The sequence below is a fragment of the Ranitomeya imitator genome, chromosome 1 (assembly GCF_032444005.1).
Source record: "Ranitomeya imitator isolate aRanImi1 chromosome 1, aRanImi1.pri, whole genome shotgun sequence".
In the NCBI taxonomy this organism is placed as follows: Eukaryota; Metazoa; Chordata; class Amphibia; order Anura; family Dendrobatidae; genus Ranitomeya; species Ranitomeya imitator.
In genome coordinates this window covers 895,146,739-895,166,347 of record NC_091282.1, presented here as the reverse complement: position 1 = coordinate 895,166,347, position 19,609 = coordinate 895,146,739, and the positions used below count along the sequence as shown (strand labels likewise).

General features: G+C 45.2%; 1 protein-coding gene across 2 annotated transcripts in view; it reads left to right on the top strand.

Annotated features, from left to right (window-relative positions):
* HELQ (helicase, POLQ like) overlaps positions 1–19,609 on the top strand; it is a 91,747-nt gene that overhangs the window by 30,864 nt on the left and 41,274 nt on the right. For both annotated transcript variants that reach the window (XM_069743252.1, XM_069743253.1), the window contains 2 exons: positions 5,149–5,290; positions 6,742–6,846. In XM_069743252.1, coding sequence (XP_069599353.1) covers positions 5,149–5,290; positions 6,742–6,846 — 247 coding nt within the window. The remainder of the gene's footprint in view (positions 1–5,148; positions 5,291–6,741; positions 6,847–19,609) is intronic.

Sequence of the window (19,609 nt, the reverse complement as noted above, 5' to 3'; positions counted from 1 at the left end):
TCATCATCCCCACACCTCTGCCTCGCCGCACCTCTGCCGCCGCCACCACACCACTGCCGGTAAACCTGAATTACGACTATAAGACGCACCCCCCATTTTACTCCCATTTTTTTTTTTGGGGGGGGGGGGAGTGAGTGTTATAGTCCGAAAAATACGGTAAGTCTACAGGGCGTCAGAGCGAGGCTTTTTAGGCCTGCATTGTAAAAGATGCATAGAGTGACCCGGCTAGTTGCAGTTTTGGTGACATCACTGAGAAGAGGAGCAGAAGGGCGCTGGATTCCGGAGAGAGCAGCGGTAGGTGTGTATATGAATACACTCACAATACACTACGTACACACATCCACCTATATTTTTGTATTAAATTTTTGTATTAAATGTGTGTGAGTGCTTCTTTAAAAGGGATGTACAGTGCCTTGAAAAAGTATTCCTACCCCGTGACCTTTTCCACATTACTCCTGTAAACTTAAATGTATTTTCTTCCGATTTTATGTGATGTACCAACACAAAGTAGCAAGTATTTGTGAAGTGTAAAGGAAATGAAACATGATTTTCTAAATATATGAAAAATTTAAATCTTAAAATTATGTGATTTGTATTCAGTTACACTGAGTCTATACTCTGTAAAACCACCAATCACTCTCATTACTGCTGCAAGTTTTGGGTATGTATCTACCAGCTTTGCACATCTAGAAACTAATATTTTTGCCTATTCTTCTTTGCAAACTAGGTTTAGCTCAGTGAGATTGGATGTAGAGCGTGTCGCCAGAGCTTGGTTTTCACATGCGAGACACTGACGTGTTTCTCGCAAGTGAAAACAAGCCCTAATAGTTGTCCTCTAGACATATTGTCCTACATGAGCCATGGATCTCTGTAGCTCCTTTAGAGTGACTTCGGCCTGTTGGCTGTTTAATCTTATTAGTGCTTTCTATGCTTGGAATGTCTATAGATGGGCAGCAATGTGTCGGTAATTTTGCATTTGTGCCATGTTCCTTCCATTTTTGTATAATGAATTGAACAATGATCTGTGCAATATTCAGAGTTTGGGCTATTTTTTTTTTTTAATTTTATAACCTAATCTTCTTCCCCACAACTTTTATCCCTGACCTGTCTGGTGTGTTCCTGGTACTGTTTTCATGGTGCTGTTTGATCCAAAATATTCTCAAATAAACCTCTGAGAACTTCACAGAACAGTTGTAGTTACACTGAGAATAAATTACACACATGTGGACTCAATTTACTAATTATGTGACTTATCGAGGCAATTTCATGTAGGATTCTCAGGGGGCTGTATACAAATGCACGTCACAATTTTCAGATTTATATTATTAGAATAATTAGAAAACTGTGTATCATTTCCTTTACACCTCACAGAAATGTATTACTTTGTGTTGGTATCTCATACACAATCAAAATAAAATACATTTCAGTTTTGGGGTGTAATGTGAAAAAAGAAAAAAGTGGAAAAGTTCATGGGGTATGAATACTATTTCAATGCACTGTCATGTAATATAATATAATTTTATTAGAGCACATACTAAAAGAGCCTGTTTGTTTATAGAGCCAAAGATATACAAACACCATGTTCTAACTAGACATGAGCGAATATGTTTGGCTCCCTCCTTATTCAGCAAGCTATAGCGCTTACCGAAGAAGCTGTAGCGGGAATCCGGATACCTGAAGCGCGCTGATAATCAGGTGTCTGCGCCGTAGCTGCATGTGTGCGGCTGTGTGACAGTCATAACACACGGGCTTTCCATGCATGTGTTGTGACACATGAATAAGACAACAGTCAGTTCCCTGCAGTTTACCAGCATTTGCTAAATTCCTCCAGCTTCTGGATGCCACACACTAAATTGTTGCTGTAAAGTGATTTCCCCAACAATAAAAGTATATTTTAATCAACACATCTTGGAATAATAATAATTTTCACAATTGGATGTGTTTTAAATAAAATGTTCCTGTGCTGAGATAATCTTCTAAATGTGCCCCTGCTGTGTACTGTGTAATGGCTGTGTCTGACATACAGGGCTAGGGCGGACACTGACATCTTGGGGTCCCTGTGCAAGAAAGAAAGATATATAGATAGAGACACACACACACTTACATGAGTCTCCTTTATTATGTATATTGCTGTCCTATCTCATGCAGTGCCGTCTTATGTACAGTACCGTCCCCTACATATTGGATTATATAGAGCCCTTTTTTCATTACATACCGTCCTGTTTTATTAGCTGTATAATGCAATGATGGCTGATGGAGCATGGGAAAGTTTCTTTTCTAATGGAGGAGCTGATGGACTGGTCATCTGGTCACCGGCTCCTCCATCAGCAGTCATTTTATATCTAAAAAGAGAGGCGACTGTAATAAAAGAGGGCTCTGTGGATAACAAAATTAACAAGAATACACTATGTAAGAGACTGCATTGTACATAACAGCAGAGGAAGCTATATAATAAAGGACAGCACCATATATAAGTAGAGAGGATGGTACGTAATAAGGGACGGTATACATAATAGAGGAAACTATGTAACTAAGGATGGTGTTATACAGAATTAGTGAGTACACTAAGGGATTGGGTTATACATAATATGTACTTACACTATATACTAAGGGACTGTGTTAGTCATAATAAGCGATAATAATGTCTTCCTCCACCTCCCCCTGTTCAGAAGTCCATTATAAATTCCCCTTCCTCCCATCCCTATCCCCCACACCCCTCATTGTCCTCCTCCCCCCACATCCCATTATTGTCCTCTCCGCCACTCCATCATTGCCCTCTTTCCCACCTCAATCATTGCCTTCTCCCCCACCACTATTGATTTCTTCCCTGCCACCCCACCATTGCCCATTCCACCACCTCCATCATTTCCTCCCCCACCACCCCCATTATTGCCCTTTCCACCACCACCATCATTTCTTTTTCCCCTATCACCCCATCATTGCCCTCTCCATCACCCCCATCATTGCCTTCTCCTCCACTACCCCCATCATTGCCCTCTTCCCCACCACTCCCATCATTGTCTTTTCCACTACCACCATCATTGCCTTCTCCCCTACATCCCCATCCTTGCCCATTCCACCACTTCCATCATTTCCTGCTCCATTACCATCCCCATCATTGCCTTCTCCCCATCATTACCCTCTCCTCCACCTACACACACAGCACCATTCACCTCTCTGCACATTCCCCTGCAGCGCTGTGTATATATATACACACACACACACACACACACACACACACACACACACACACACACACCACACATACATAAAAAAAGCACACACACAACCTTATGATAAAAGAGAACCCATGTAACCCAACCAAGCACATGAAAGCCCTAAACAGTACAAAGCATAAGAGTTAGTGTGGCAGGTACAATTTCATCTGTCTTAGAAACCTACTATACACCATCAAGATAGAACAGTTGGCTCCAAGGTTTGACCAGCCCATCAGAATGCCAAGAACCATCCTGTGGCCCAGTCCCGAGGATTACTGAGGCTAGTTGGGGAAGAGTGTGCACATGCACCGCAAGCAGTGAGTCACAAGCAGAGCTTGCTTCAGTGACTCACTGAGACCCTCTCCGTCACTCCTCTCTTCCTGGTCCAGCGTCTGCCGCCCGTCACCGCAGACTGCACCAGTGAGAGCCGGCCGGACAGCAGCATAATATATGCTAACAGGTGAGGGGGGAGCCTGTGTGACAGTCATATCATGTGCGTGCAGCAGAGCGGACCCCCCTGCTTCTCCTGTTAGCAGTAATACTGCTGCCGGCCATCATTCACAACATTGCTCTGTATGTTCGTCGAGGGCCCCCTCCCGCTCTGGGCACGATGCAGTTGAACCGGCGGTATGTCCGCCCGTGATACAGTGTCTAATCATGCCAACTGGATGGACAAATGTCTTTTTTCGACCTTACTAACTATGTTACTATGTCACATCTCCTGGGCAGGGGAGGAAGCAAAAGAGAGTTTACAGACAGGATGGGATCACAGCTGGTTCTTTCTTTTGAGGTAAAATTGTTGAAAATCAGGCAGGGAAATGTTTTACCTCACAGAAAGAACCAGCTGTGATCCTCTGCTGTAATGTCTGTATAATCTTTTGCTTCCTCCCCTGCCCAGGAGCTGTGCTATGATCAGACCATATCTCTGTACGGTCAGACACAGCCATTACACAGTACACAGCGGGGGCACATTTATAAGATTATCTCAGCACAGGAACATTTGTTTAAAGGTACCGTCACACTAGACGATATCGCTAGCGATCCGTGACGTTGCAGCGTCCTCGCTAGCGATATCGTCCAGTGTGACAGGCAGCAGCGATCAGGCCCCTGCTGTGCTGTCGCTGGTCGGGGAAGAAAGTCCAGAACTTTATTTCGTCGCTGGACTCCCCGCAGACATCGCTGAATCGGCGTGTGTGACACCGATTCAGCGATGTCTTCACTGGTAACCAGGGTAAACATCGGGTAACTAAGCGCAGGGCCGCGCTTAGTAACCCGATGTTAACCCTGGTTACCATCCTAAAAGTAAAAAAAACAAACACTACATACTTGCCTACAGCCGTCTGTCCTCCAGCGCTGTGCTCTGCACTCCTCCTGTACTGGCTGTGAGCGTCGGTCAGCCGGAAAGCAGAGCGGTGACGTCACCACTCTGCTTTCCGGCCGCTGTGCTCACACAGACAGTACAGGAGGAGTGCAGAGCACGGCGCTGGAGGACAGACGGCTGTAGGTAAGTATGTAGTGTTTGTTTTTTTTACTTTTAGGATGGTAACTAGGGTAAACATCGGGTTACTAAGCGCGGCCCTGCGCTTAGTTACCCGATGTTTACCCTGGTTACCGGCATCGTTGGTCGCTGGAGAGCTGTCTGTGTGACAGCTCTCCAGCGACCAAACAGCGACACTGCAGCGATCCGGATCGTTGTCGGTATCGCTGCAGCGTCGCTAAGTGTGACGGTACCTTTAAACACATCCAATTGTGGAAGTTACTATTATTCCAAGATCTGTTGATGAAAATTAACTTTTGTTCATGGGAAAACCTCTTTAACTTCTATATCAAAATCCATGGCAAAAACTAGATGGTGTTAGTCAGAATGTGAATGTTACACGATTCATGCTCAAATCTGTTCAGTCTGTTAATATTTTACTCTCTCCTACAGGGTCATTTTGCGAGCACCTTACGTAGCTAAAGATTTTCTCAAGAGGGCCCAGTATAAACAGATGATTGGCAGGGCTGGTCGAGCCGGTATTGACAGTGCAGGGGAAAGTATTCTCATCTTGCAGGAAAAAGAAAAGGAAATGGTAATATATTGTTTATTCCAAGTATAATGTATATTCGGACTATATTTTTGTTTCAATTAAAACTAATACTCTACAGTACAAGACCTCTAATAAATGTGGCGCAACATTCTGAGATGCATGTAAGGCGATGATACACAACAGTGTGACATGTATAAGTAGAGAGGCCTCCCTCTTTCCTGACCTAGGGAGCCAGTAGGAACCAAAGCACAGTGGGACTAGACCGCCAATGCAGAAAAGCCAAATCTAACAGGTATACAACCACTACTATAATGGCCAGTCACAAATGGTATCATTTAGGTTGTTTACTTTGAACAGTACCTGAGTTATTAACCAATATGGTCTCCACAGCTTCAAAATCACCAGCTACACCTGGGGGCACAGACGAGGCCCTCTGGTCAGAATAGAAGGCTGTGCAAGGAGCCTTTAAGGCTATGCTCCCATGATGAGTATTTGTTGAGTTTTTGATGTTGCAGATTTTCTGCAGCTATTAGGTTACTTGCGTTTTGTTTTTATAGTGTTTTTTACATGTGTTTTTGATGCTGCAGTTTTTAAAATAAAGCTGCTTAGTATCAAAAACAATGTGTTATTTGGCTTTGCCACAATGTTATTGCCCCATTGTCTGAATTGGTGAGTCCCAGCAGTCAGACCCACAGTGATCAGGAAGTCAACCTTTGTCCTTAGGACAGAAGATAACGTCAAACTTGGAACAAACACTTTAAACTGAAAAGACCCTTTAGAAACAATGAAGTAGTCTTAAAGAAGCACTCCCATCAATGTTTTTATCTTCGTAATGTGTTGCAGTCATCATATTATACAATTGCTCGTTTTGTCTTTCTACCAAGTTAATTATTCTCTTTCTCATTAGGTCTATGACCTCACCTGATTAAAAAACAGACAAGCTGAATTCTTCTAAGCTGTATAAAGTCTTTTTTTCCCTGCATGAGTCTTCATTAGAACTACAATTCTACATCACTGCAAAGTCCCTGGCAGCCCAGCTTCAACGCCTCTTCAACTCCTTACCCAGCTGTTCTGCTCTTCTTTCCGTGACAAGAACTTTTTGATGTAGAATCGTAGTTCTAGTGATGACTCATGCAGGTAAAAGAGATTTGGTTAGTCTGTTTTTAATCTCGTGATGTCATAGACCTAATGGAAAAGAGAAGAATTAACTGAGTAGAAAGGCAAAATGAGCAACGGTAAGTACACAGTGCTATATAATATGATGATTGCAATATATTGTGAGGATAACATTTTGATGTCAGTGCTTCTTTAGTTCTTCAGCAGATCATTACCAAGATGATTACTGTTTTGAGCTTGTAATGTTTAGGCTGTGTGTTTAAACCTGATGGATCACACTATTCACCTATCTAAATATTTGGTCAATAGCTCCATTACAGCAGCATAGCCTTACATGGTCCTTAACTGTATTTATATCTCTTACTTTTGCTTTTAAGGCTCGAGAACTGGTTAGTAAACCACCAGAGAACTGTTTCAGCAATCTCATGCACGACTGTGGAAAAGGTTTCCAAAGCTTGCTGCTTTCACTAATTGGCCTGAAGGTACACATTGAAAATGCTTATACTTTACACATAACCATAGACTCTGGCACATTGCTCTAAGTATTTAGTATAATGAAAGGAGCTTTCCAGACAACTCCGTGGATAAGCACTTTCCACCCACTATGTTGCTGCCCAGTCATAACAAGGCAGCCTTTGGAAAGTAGCTGCCAGCATAGACATGCGCAGCATCAGAGCTACAAAGGGTGAAGATCAGCGTGATCAGATAAAGGCCCCAGATATCAGAAGTATTCCTGATAACTTTCCCCTAGGCTATGTTATCCTTGGGCAGTGTCATAGTGGGGGAAAAGTGTACAAAATAACCCACCACATTAAAGGGAATCTGTCACCCATTTTTTGTGATATGATGTAAAAATATCATTAAATATAGTGCCAGATTAGCATTATAGCAGTACTTTTGATATCCCCTGACACCCCACCTTTGATGACTAAATACAGTTTTTATCTCTTCTGCGCTGCGGTGTATGTACATTTCCTTGGTCCAGTCCAATGGGCGGGGCTCACTCTACTTCTACCCGCCCCCCCTCGGCTTGCTGTACGTAATGTGATCTGTGAATATCACAGATCCCGTAGAGTTGCAGAGCGTGTGCATTGAAATGTCCTCCCTCGCGTGTGCAGTATGCTTTCCTCAACTGTGCGCAAAGCATAAAATCAGTATTGCGCATGCGCCCGCAATTTTCATTACGTTCTATGCCCCGGAAGTCCAGGAACACACAATTTGCATCTCAAGATTTCCGGGGCATAGAACGTAATGAGAAACGCGCGAGACCGTTTCAATGCGCACGCGCGCGAGACCGTTTCAATGCGCACGCGCGCGAGACCGTTTCAATGCGCACGCGCGCGAGACCGTTTCAATGCGCACGCGCGCGAGACCGTTTCAATGCGCACGCGCGAGAGACCGTTTCAATGCGCACGCGCGAGAGACCGTTTCAATGCGCACGCGCGAGAGATCATTTCAATGCGCACGCGCGGCAACTCGACGTGAACACAGGAATGGCCAGAAAGAAATGCGTAGAGCAAGACAGGAGGTAAGAGAGAAGGAGAATAAGCCCCGCCCATCAGACCAAGGAGATTTACATACACCGCAGGAGAGATAAAATCGGTATTTAGTCATCAAAGGTGGGGAGTCAGGGGATATCAAAAGTACTGCTATAATACTTATGTGGCACTAAATTTAATGATATTTTCTCTTCGCCACGACAGCACCCACTGAGAGAGAGGATCCGCCCCTAGGAACAGGAAACCCTACGGAGAGATAAAAGGGGCGGTCCTGTTATGGCTGGCAATCAGGCAACACAGCGTGCAGTAATCAGCGCACATACAGAGATCTGGCAATAACCAAAAACAATAGGACGAGCTCTGAGACGTGGAATCTCTGTAGACTGCAGTACCTGATCTATCCTCACACAACTATAAGCAGCAGTGGATTGCGCCTAACAACTACCTATGCAACTCGGCACTGCCTGAGGAGCTGACTAGCCTGAAGATAGAAATACAAGCCTGACTTACCTCAGAGAAATACCCCAAAGGAATAGGCAGCCCCCCACATATAATGACTGTTAGCAAGATGAAAAGACAAACGTAGGAATGAAATAGATTCAGCAAAGTGAGGCCCGATATTCTAGACAGAGCGAGGATAGCAAAGAGAACTATGCAGTCTACAAAAAACCCTAAAACGAAAACCACGCAAAGGGGCAAAAAGACCCACCGTGCCGAACTAACAGCACGGCGGTGCACCCCTCTGCTTCTCAGAGCTTCCAGCAAAAGACAATAGCAAGCTGGACAGAAAAAAACAGAAAACAAACTAGAAGCACTTATCTAGCAGAGCAGCAGGCCCAAGGAAAGATGCAGTAGCTCAGATCCAACACTGGAACATTGACAAGGAGCAAGGAAGACAGACTCAGGTGGAGCTAAATAGCAAGGCAGCCAACGAGCTCACCAAAACACCTGAGGGAGGAAGCCCAGAGACTGCAATACCACTTGTGACCACAGAAGTGAACTCAGCCACAGAATTCACAACAGTACCCCCCCCTTGAGGAGGGGTCACCGAACCCTCACCAGAACCCCCAGGCCGACCAGGATGAGCCACATGAAAGGCACGAACAAGATCTGGGGCATGGACATCAGAGGCAAAAACCCAGGAATTATCTTCCTGAGCATAACCCTTCCATTTGACCAGATACTGGAGTTTCCGTCTAGAGACACGAGAATCCAAAATCTTCTCCACAATATACTCCAATTCCCCCTCCACCAAAACAGGGGCAGGAGGCTCCACAGATGGAACCATAGGTGCCACGTATCTCCTCAACAACGACCTATGGAATACATTATGTATGGAAAAGGAGTCTGGGAGGGTCAGGCGAAAAGACACCGGATTGAGAATCTCAGAAATCCTATACGGACCAATAAAACGAGGTTTAAATTTAGGAGAGGAAACCTTCATAGGAATATGACGAGAAGATAACCAAACCAAATCCCCAACACGAAGTCGGGGTCCCACACGGCGTCTGCGATTAGCGAAAAGCTGAGCCTTCTCCTGGGACAAGGTCAAATTGTCCACTACCTGAGTCCAGATCTGCTGCAACCTGTCCACCACAGAATCCACACCAGGACAGTCCGAAGACTCAACCTGTCCTGAAGAGAAACGAGGATGGAACCCAGAATTGCAGAAAAATGGAGAGACCAAGGTAGCCGAGCTGGCCCGATTATTAAGGGCGAACTCAGCCAACGGCAAAAATGACACCCAATCATCCTGGTCAGCGGAAACAAAACATCTCAGATATGTTTCCAAGGTCTGATTGGTTCGTTCGGTCTGGCCATTAGTCTGAGGATGGAAGGCCGAGGAGAAAGATAGGTCAATGCCCATCCTACCACAAAAGGCTCGCCAGAACCTCGAGACAAACTGGGAACCTCTGTCAGAAACAATATTCTCAGGAATGCCATGTAAACGAACCACATGCTGGAAGAACAAAGGCACCAAATCAGAGGAGGAAGGCAATTTAACCAAGGGCACCAGATGGACCATTTTAGAAAAGCGATCACAGACCACCCAAATGACCGACATTTTTTGAGAAACGGGAAGGTCAGAAATGAAATCCATCGAAATATGTGTCCAAGGCCTCTTCGGGACCGGCAAGGGCAAAAGCAACCCACTGGCACGTGAACAGCAGGGCTTAGCCCTAGCACAAATTCCACAGGACTGCACAAAAGCACGCACATCCCGTGACAGAGATGGCCACCAGAAGGATCTAGCAACCAACTCCCTGGTACCAAAGATTCCTGGATGACCGGCCAGCACCGAACAATGAAGTTCAGAGATAACTTTACTAGTCCACCTATCAGGGACGAACAGTTTCTCGGCCGGACAACGATCAGGTTTATTAGCCTGAAATTTCTGCAACACTCTCCGCAAATCAGGGGAGATGGCAGACACAATGACTCCATCCTTGAGGATACTCGCCGGCTCAGATAACCCCGGAGAGTCGGGCACAAAACTCCTAGACAGAGCATCCGCCTTCACATTTTTAGAGCCCGGAAGGTATGAAATCACAAAATCAAAACGAGCAAAAAATAACGACCAACGGGCCTGTCTAGGATTCAAGCGCTTGGCAGACTCGAGATAAGTCAAGTTCTTATGATCAGTCAATACCACCACGCGATGCTTAGCACCCTCAAGCCAATGACGCCACTCCTCGAATGCCCACTTCATGGCCAGCAACTCTCGGTTGCCCACATCATAATTACACTCAGCAGCAGAAAATTTCCTGGAAAAGAAAGCACATGGTTTGAACACTGAGCAACCAGAACCTCTCTGTGACAAAACCGCCCCTGCACCAATCTCAGAAGCATCAACCTCGACCTGGAACGGAAGAGAAACATCAGGTTGACACAACACAGGGGCACAGCAAAAACGACGCTTCAACTCCTGAAAAGCTTCCACGGCAGCAGAAGACCAATTAACCAAATCAGCACCCTTCTTGGTCAAATCGGTCAATGGTCTGGCAATGCTAGAAAAATTACAGATGAAGCGACGATAAAAATTAGCAAAGCCCAGGAATTTCTGCAGACTTTTTAGAGATGTCGGCTGAGTCCAATCCTGGATGGCCTGAACCTTAACCGGATCCATCTCGATAGTAGAAGGGGAAAAGATGAACCCCAAAAATGAAACTTTCTGCACACCGAAGAGACACTTTGATCCCTTCACGAACAAGGAATTAGCACGCAGTACCTGGAAAACCATTCTGACTTGCTTCACATGAGACTCCCAATCATCTGAGAAGATCAAAATGTCATCCAAGTAAACAATCAAGAATTTATCCAGATACTCACGGAAAATGTCATGCATAAAAGACTGAAAAACAGATGGAGCATTGGCAAGTCCGAACGGCATCACCAGATACTCAAAATGACCCTCGGGCGTATTAAATGCCGTTTTCCATTCATCTCCTTGCCTGATTCTCACCAGATTATACGCACCACGAAGATCAATCTTAGTAAACCAACTAGCCCCCTTAATCCGAGCAAACAAGTCAGAAATCAATGGCAAGGGATACTGAAACTTAACAGTGATCTTATTAAGAAGGCGGTAATCAATACACGGTCTTAGCGAACCATCCTTCTTGGCTACAAAAAAGAACCCTGCTCCCAATGGTGACGACGATGGGCGAATATGTCCCTTCTCCAGGGACTCCTTCACATAACTGCGCATAGCGGTGTGTTCAGGTACGGACAAATTAAATAAACGACCCTTAGGGAATTTACTACCAGGAATCAAATCGATAGCACAATCACAATTCCTATGCGGAGGTAGGGCATCAGACTTGGACTCTTCAAATACATCCTGAAAGTCCGACAAGAACTCTGGGATGTCAGAAGGAATGGATGACGAAATAGACAAAAATGGAACATCACCATGTACTCCCTGACAACCCCAGCTGGTTACCGACATAGAGTTCCAATCCAATACTGGATTATGGGTTTGTAGCCATGGCAACCCCAACACGACCACATCATGCAAATTATGCAGTACCAGAAAGCGAATAACTTCCTGATGTGCAGGAGCCATGCACATGGTCAGCTGGGCCCAGTACTGAGGCTTATTCTTGGCCAAAGGTGTAGCATCAATTCCTCTCAACGGAATAGGACACCGCAAAGGCTCCAAGAAAAATCCACAACGTTTAGCATAATCCAAATCCATCAGATTCAGGGCAGCGCCTGAATCCACAAACGCCATGACAGAATACGATGACAAAGAGCACATTAAGGTAATGGACAAAAGGAATTTGGACTGTACAGTACCAATAACGGCAGAGCTATCGAACCGCCTAGTGCGTTTAGGACAATTAGAAATAGCATGAGTAGAATCACCACAATAGAAACACAGTCTGTTCAGACGTCTGTGTTCTTGCCGTTCTACTTTAGTCATAGTCCTGTCGCACTGCATAGGCTCAGGTTTACTCTCAGGCAGTACCGCCAGATGGTGCACAGATTTACGCTCGCGCAAGCGACGACCGATCTGAATGGCCAAGGACATAGACTCATTCAAACCAGCAGGCATAGGAAATCCCACCATTACATCCTTAAGAGCTTCAGAGAGACCCTTTCTGAACAAAGCCGCTAGTGCAGATTCATTCCACAGAGTGAGTACTGACCATTTCCTAAATTTCTGACAATATACTTCTACATCATCCTGACCCTGGCATAAAGCCAGCAGATTTTTCTCAGCCTGATCCACTGAATTAGGCTCATCGTAAAGCAATCCGAGCGCCAGGAAAAATGCATCAACATTACTCAATGCAGAATCTCCTGGTGCAAGAGAAAACGCCCAGTCCTGTGGGTCGCCGCGCAAAAAAGAAATAATAATCAAAACCTGTTGAATAGGATTACCAGAAGAATGAGGTTTCAAGGCCAAAAATAGCTTACAATTATTTCTGAAGCTCAGGAACTTAGTTCTGTCACCAAAAAACAAATCAGGAATCGGAATTCTTGGTTCTAGCATCGATTTCTGATCAATAGTATCTTGAATCTTTTGTACATTTACAACGAGATTATCCATTGAGGAGCACAGAGCCTGAATATCCATGTCCACAACTGTGTCCTGAAGCACTCTAATGTCTAGGGGAAAAAAAAGACTGAAGACAGAGCTAAGAAAAAAAAATGATGTCAGGATTTCTTTTTTCCCTCTATTGGGAATCATTGGTGTGGCTCCTTGTACTGTTATGGCTGGCAATCAGGCAACACAGCGTGCAGTAATCAGCGCACATACAGAGATCTGGCAATAACCAAAAACAATAGGACGAGCTCTGAGACGTGGAATCTCTGTAGACTGCAGTACCTGATCTATCCTCACACAACTATAAGCAGCAGTGGATTGCGCCTAACAACTACCTATGCAACTCGGCACTGCCTGAGGAGCTGACTAGCCTGAAGATAGAAATACAAGCCTGACTTACCTCAGAGAAATACCCCAAAGGAATAGGCAGCCCCCCACATATAATGACTGTTAGCAAGATGAAAAGACAAACGTAGGAATGAAATAGATTCAGCAAAGTGAGGCCCGATATTCTAGACAGAGCGAGGATAGCAAAGAGAACTATGCAGTCTACAAAAAACCCTAAAACGAAAACCACGCAAAGGGGCAAAAAGACCCACCGTGCCGAACTAACAGCACGGCGGTGCACCCCTCTGCTTCTCAGAGCTTCCAGCAAAAGACAATAGCAAGCTGGACAGAAAAAAACAGAAAACAAACTAGAAGCACTTATCTAGCAGAGCAGCAGGCCCAAGGAAAGATGCAGTAGCTCAGATCCAACACTGGAACATTGACAAGGAGCAAGGAAGACAGACTCAGGTGGAGCTAAATAGCAAGGCAGCCAACGAGCTCACCAAAACACCTGAGGGAGGAAGCCCAGAGACTGCAATACCACTTGTGACCACAGAAGTGAACTCAGCCACAGAATTCACAACACGGTCCCCCTCGCTCCCACAGTTTGGTTTCCTGTTCCTACGGGAAGATCCACGGAGAAGAGGATGCCCAACCTGGATGCCGCTTGCGCAGTTTACCTGTGAGGACGGCAAGGGCTCCAGAGCTGGATGCAGAGTCGCTGGTCCTGGTTCAGTTCCCCCCTCTGCTGGCAGACGCTGTGAGGCCAGGACGGGTGTTGCTGGCTCACAGGAATTCATTCGGCGGGTCTGCAGGGAGCAAGCGCCGGTAAGGAGTGTCGCGCCGTCCTCGGCGGTCGTTCAGACAGCGTGGAGCCCCGTGTATGCCCCCGGAAGTGCAGGTAAGCTTCCGTGGTGATGGAGGAGAGAGACGGCGCCTGCGCTGATGCCGGTGGCAGCGCAGGCGCATACAGTATGGCCGCAACCCGGAAGTGGTTAGCACTTCCGGGTTCAACAGGAAGAAGATGGCGGCCCCCATGTGAAAAGGCTCATTACAAGATCCACTAGACCGTAAGGCTGACTCGCTTTTGAAAAGAAACCGCTGTCTGTGGATGGATACCATGCTTGGCATAGGTGGCTTTCCTTCATAGGATGCTGCCCTTCCCGTGGTTGTTCCTTCCCGGGGAAAGGCCTGGCTATTCACTGCTTGCGTCGAGAAACACGTGATGGTGTCTCCGCAGCTTCTTTTCATGCATCTGCATATTTCCCATAAGGGATGGGGGCAGTGTTCTGGAATCACTGCGTTGAGAAACACGTGATGGTGTCTCCGCGGTGTTGGATGTTTTGGTCTCCCCGAGGCCAATCATCTGTGCCTTTATAGCCTTTTTACTAGGCACTGCTCCTCATAGCCAGATTCCTACTCCACACTGATGAGGGGAAAAACCCCGAAACAGCTGTCTGTGGATGGATACCATGCTTGGCATAGGTGGCTTTCCTTCATAGGATGTTGTTCCTTCCCGGGGAAAGGCCTGGCTATTCACTGCTTGCGTCGAGAAACACGTGATGGTGTCTCCGCAGCTTCTTTTCATGCATCGCTTTTGAAAAGAGCCTGGGAGACTTCTACAGGGGCTTTTAGACCGGCTATTTCGGCTACATGCACCGCTAGGTCCATGCTAGTCTGGCTAAGTGACTTGGAGGAAGGGCTGAAAGGAGGTCTCTCTCGAGACAAATTGTTATCCTCTATACCCCTAATTAGGGGAGCTACAGCCTTCCTAGCGGACTCATCTGCTCATTCCATCCGCCTGGCAGCCAAGTCGGCAGGACTGACGAATGCAGCACCTAGGACCCTGTGGCTTAAGGGCTGGAGGGGTGATCCCCAAACAAAATCCAAATTGTATGGCCTCCCATGTCAGGGTGAGTACCTGTTTGGCACTAAACTGGACGAGATTCTAACCAAAGTGGGAGAGAGGAAAAAGGGCTTTCCTAATAGTAATAATAATAATTACCTTCCATTCTATAGGAGAGCGTTCCGAAAGCCCGCGTTTAATAAAAGGAAGGATTTTAAGAACCAATACCGCTGGGCCACAAGAGACACAAAACAAAGAGGTGCATTCTTTGGGAAGCGTCCTTTCAAGGTTGAAGACAAACCCCGTTAGGACAGATCTGCCTGTGGGAGGCAGATTGTCCTCCTTCTCAAATCAGTGGCGAGCATCTAATGTTTGGGCAAATAGCCTCATCACCTCTGGCTTAAGATTAAAATTTTCCCGAGTCCCTCCGGACTCGTTTCTATTGACTTCATTAAAGTCTCAATTGCAACAGGAGGCATTGGAGCAGGAGGTAATGAATCTTCTATCCAAGGGAGTCTTGGTGGAAGTTCCATTCCTTCAGGAGGGAAAGGGATTCTATTCCCCGTTATTTTTGATTCCAAAACCGGATGGAACATTCAGAACCATTATAAACCTTAAAAAGTTGAACATCTACTTAGAAAATCAAACCTTTAAAATGGAGTCTGTCCGGTCCACCATTAAACTCCTGTTTCTCCATTGCTTTATGACGGTTCTTGACCTTAAAGGTGCGTATTACCATCTACCAATTTATATAGAGCATCAACAATATCTCCGTGTGGCGATTGTATTGAATGGGTGTATCCGGCACTTTCAGTATGCAGCAATGCCTTTTGGACTATCTATAGCTCCAAGAGTGTTCACTAAATTAATGGCGGAGGTAATGTCATACCTAAGGTTAAAAGACACCCTCGTAATTCCATACCTAGATGACATCTTGGTAGTAGGAAATTCTCCTTCACAATGTCAACAACGATTGTGTGATATGATAGCATCTCTGCAAGGATTAGGTTGGATAATCAACTGGGAAAAATCTAGGCTATTCCCAACAACTCGACAAATTTTTCTGGGGATTATATTAGATTCTACAAGCCAGAGATGTTTCCTTCCGGAAACTAAACAAATAACGGTTAGAAGTAAGGTTCAGTCGGTAATAGATAAACCCCTAATTTCTTTGAGAGAAGGCATGTCCCTTCTTGGCTCCTTCACGTCATGTATCACAGCGGTTCCATGGGCCCAATTCCATTCGAGGCATTTACAGTATGCAATTTTACATGAAGAAGAAAAATCACATGGTCGATTAGATGTTAAGATTTCCCTTTCTGATGAAGTAGTCCAATCTCTGAACTGGTGGCTAGAACCAAAAAACTTGGTTAGTGGGGTCCCTTGGGTAGTTAAACCCTCAAACATAATATATACGGATGCCAGTCCTACTGGCTGGGGAGCACATTTAGGAGACCACCTAGTCCAAGGACTATGGTCAGTCACGGAGTCAGACGACTCTTCTAATATAAGAGAGCTAAAAGCTATCTATCATTCTCTATGTGAATTCCTTCCGCAGCTACACGGGACACATACCAGAATTCTGTCAGACAACATGACATCAGTGGCTTATATCAATCATCAAGGAGGAACAAGATCAGGAACTCTTATGTCTATAGCCGAAGAACATCTTCTGTCCCTGTCAGCGCTACATGTCAGAGGAGTGGACAACTCAAGAGCAGACTTCCTCAGTCGTCATACCCTCCACCAAGGGGAGTGGGTTCTAAATCATCGAATTTTCAAAATGATAACTGTGAAATGGGGTGTTCCCGATATAGATCTCTTCGCTACAAGAGACAACAGGCAGTTAAAAAGATTCGCTTCAGTGTTCCGGGCCGACAATCCCGATATTCTCGATGCCCTTCAGGTTCCTTGGACATTTCAGAAGGCATACGCTTTTCCTCCTCTGATTCTTCTTCCAACAGTAATCAGGAAGATAAGGGAGGACCGGGCAAATATAATCCTGATTGCCCCATTTTGGCCAAAGAGACCATGGTTTTCCCTGCTCGGAGCCATGTCCATCTCAGATCCGTGGATTCTCCCGGAGGATCAGGATCTTCTTTTCCAGGGGCCCTTCAACCACCCTCATGTGAAGGGTCTACGGTTGACAGCCTGGAATTTGAGAGGCAGCTGTTAAAACTAAGAGGCTTCTCTGATAAAGTAATTAATACCTTATTGGCAAGTAGAAAGAAATCCACTGCTGCTATATATGTGAGAGTGTGGAAGAAATTTCTAAATCTCTATCCATCGGCCTTATCAAATGAAATTCCCGTCTCTACTATTCTAGAGTTTCTTCACAAAGGTCGTGATTTAGACCTTTCAGTTAGTACTCTAAAAGTACAAGTTTCTGCTCTAGGGGCCTTGTATAGTCACAATGTTGCGGGTAATAGGTGGATAGCTAGATTTATTTCAGCCTGCCAGAGATCAGAACCAGTCCAGATTCCCCAGATACCTCCTTGGGATATTAATTTGGTCCTGGAAGCCTTAACAGGTCACCCGTTTGAGCCTCTAGACTCGGCTCACATCAAATGATTTCCCTTAAGACTGCTCTTCTTGTCGCGCTGGTATCAGCAAGAAGGGTAAGTGACATACAGGCGCTATCAGTAGATCCTCCCTTTATGTCAATTTTTCCAGATAGAATTGTCCTGAAGACAGACCCTTCCTACCTACCTAAAATGTGTACTAAATTTCATAGGTCTCAAGAAATCCTTCTTCCTTCTTTTTATAATAACCTACAAATCAGGAGGAAGAAAAGTACCATACTTTAGATGTGAGAAGGGCTATAATAGCTTATCTAGACAGGACTAGCGTCTGGAGGAAGAGCAGGGCTCTCTTTGTTTCCTTCCAGGGTCCAAGGAAAGCATCTGGTGTTACAAAAGGCACATTATCCCGATGGATTCGGGAGGCGATATACCTGGCCTATTCATCTAAAGGGGAGAATCCACCTGAAGCTGTGAAGGCACATTCCACCCGGGCGATAGCATCATCCTGGGCTGAGCGAGCAGAGGTTCCTATAGAACTCATATGTAAGGCCGCAACCTGGTCTTCCCCTTCTACCTTCTATAGTCACTATAGATTAGATCTATCTGCCTCCACTGATTTGTGTTTCGGTAGATCTGTTCTTAATACGATAATACCCCCCCCTCCCCCCCCCAGATTACTATCTCTGAAAGTCTCTCAGTGGGTGCTGTCGTTGCGAAGAGAAAACACCGGATTACGTACCGGTAATGCTCTTTTATAGAGCCACGACAGCACCCCTGCACTTCCCTCCCATTTACATATATTAGTGTACATATGAGCACTGTTAAGGGTGGTGGATTCCTGTAATTTTACGTAGTTAAGTTATAGTAAATGATGACATAGAATTACCTACTAAAACTGGTGGGCGGTTCCTCGCAATCTCTGTAACCCAAACTGTGGGAGCGAGGGGGACCGCCCCTTTTATCTCTCCGTAGGGTTTCCTGTTCCTAGGGGCGTATCCCCTCTCTCAGTGGGTGCTGTCGTGGCTCTATAAAAGAGCATTACCGGTACGTAATCCGGTGTTTTTACATCATATCGCAAAAAATGGGTGACCGATTCCCTTTAAACGATAAGTGATGGATTGGAGAAAATAATAATAATCTATCTATATAATCGTCTGTTTGTCTGCAACAGAAATCCCACGTCGCTGATTGACCGGCCATGACCAATCAGCGAAAGGCTTAGTCCAGCCGCGAATTGGCCCCTCCCTACTCTCCTCAAGTCAGTGCCCCCTCCCTACTCTCCTCCAGTCAGTGCCAGTGTGTCGCCCCATCCCGGACCAACTTTTTACTATTGATGCTGCCTATGCAGCATCAATAGTAAAAAGATGTAATGTTAAAAATAATACAAAAAATAAGAAATTGTGCTATTCTCACCTTCCGCTGTCCACCGATGCGCGTGATGCTGCCGCCAGCTTCCGTTCCCAGTGATGCATTGCGAAATTACCCAGATGACTTAGCGGTCTGTGGGGCTGTTTTTCAACTTACAGCAATGGCAAAATTCATGTAGTTGAAGAAAGGATGAACGCACAAATGTATTGAGATATTCTTGATAAAAAAATCTGATGCCATCTACCAGAATGATGATGATGATGATGATGATGATGATGATGAAGGATGGACATTTCAGCAAGACCATGATCCCAAACACACAGCCAATTGGTTTTCGAGAAAGAATATATACAGGTGCATCTCACAAAATTAGAATGTCATCAAAAAGTAAATTTATTTCAGTTCTTCAATACAAAAAGTGAAACTCATATAGAGTCATTACAAACAGTGATCTATTTCAAGTGTTTATTTCTGTTAATGTTGATGATTATGACTTACAGCCAATGAAAACCCAAAAGTAATTATCTCAGTAAATTAGAATACTTTTGTTACAGAACCCCCAGCACCAAGAATATGTTATGCAGTATATATTATGTATAATAGGTTCCATGTGAAATGCATCAGTCCACA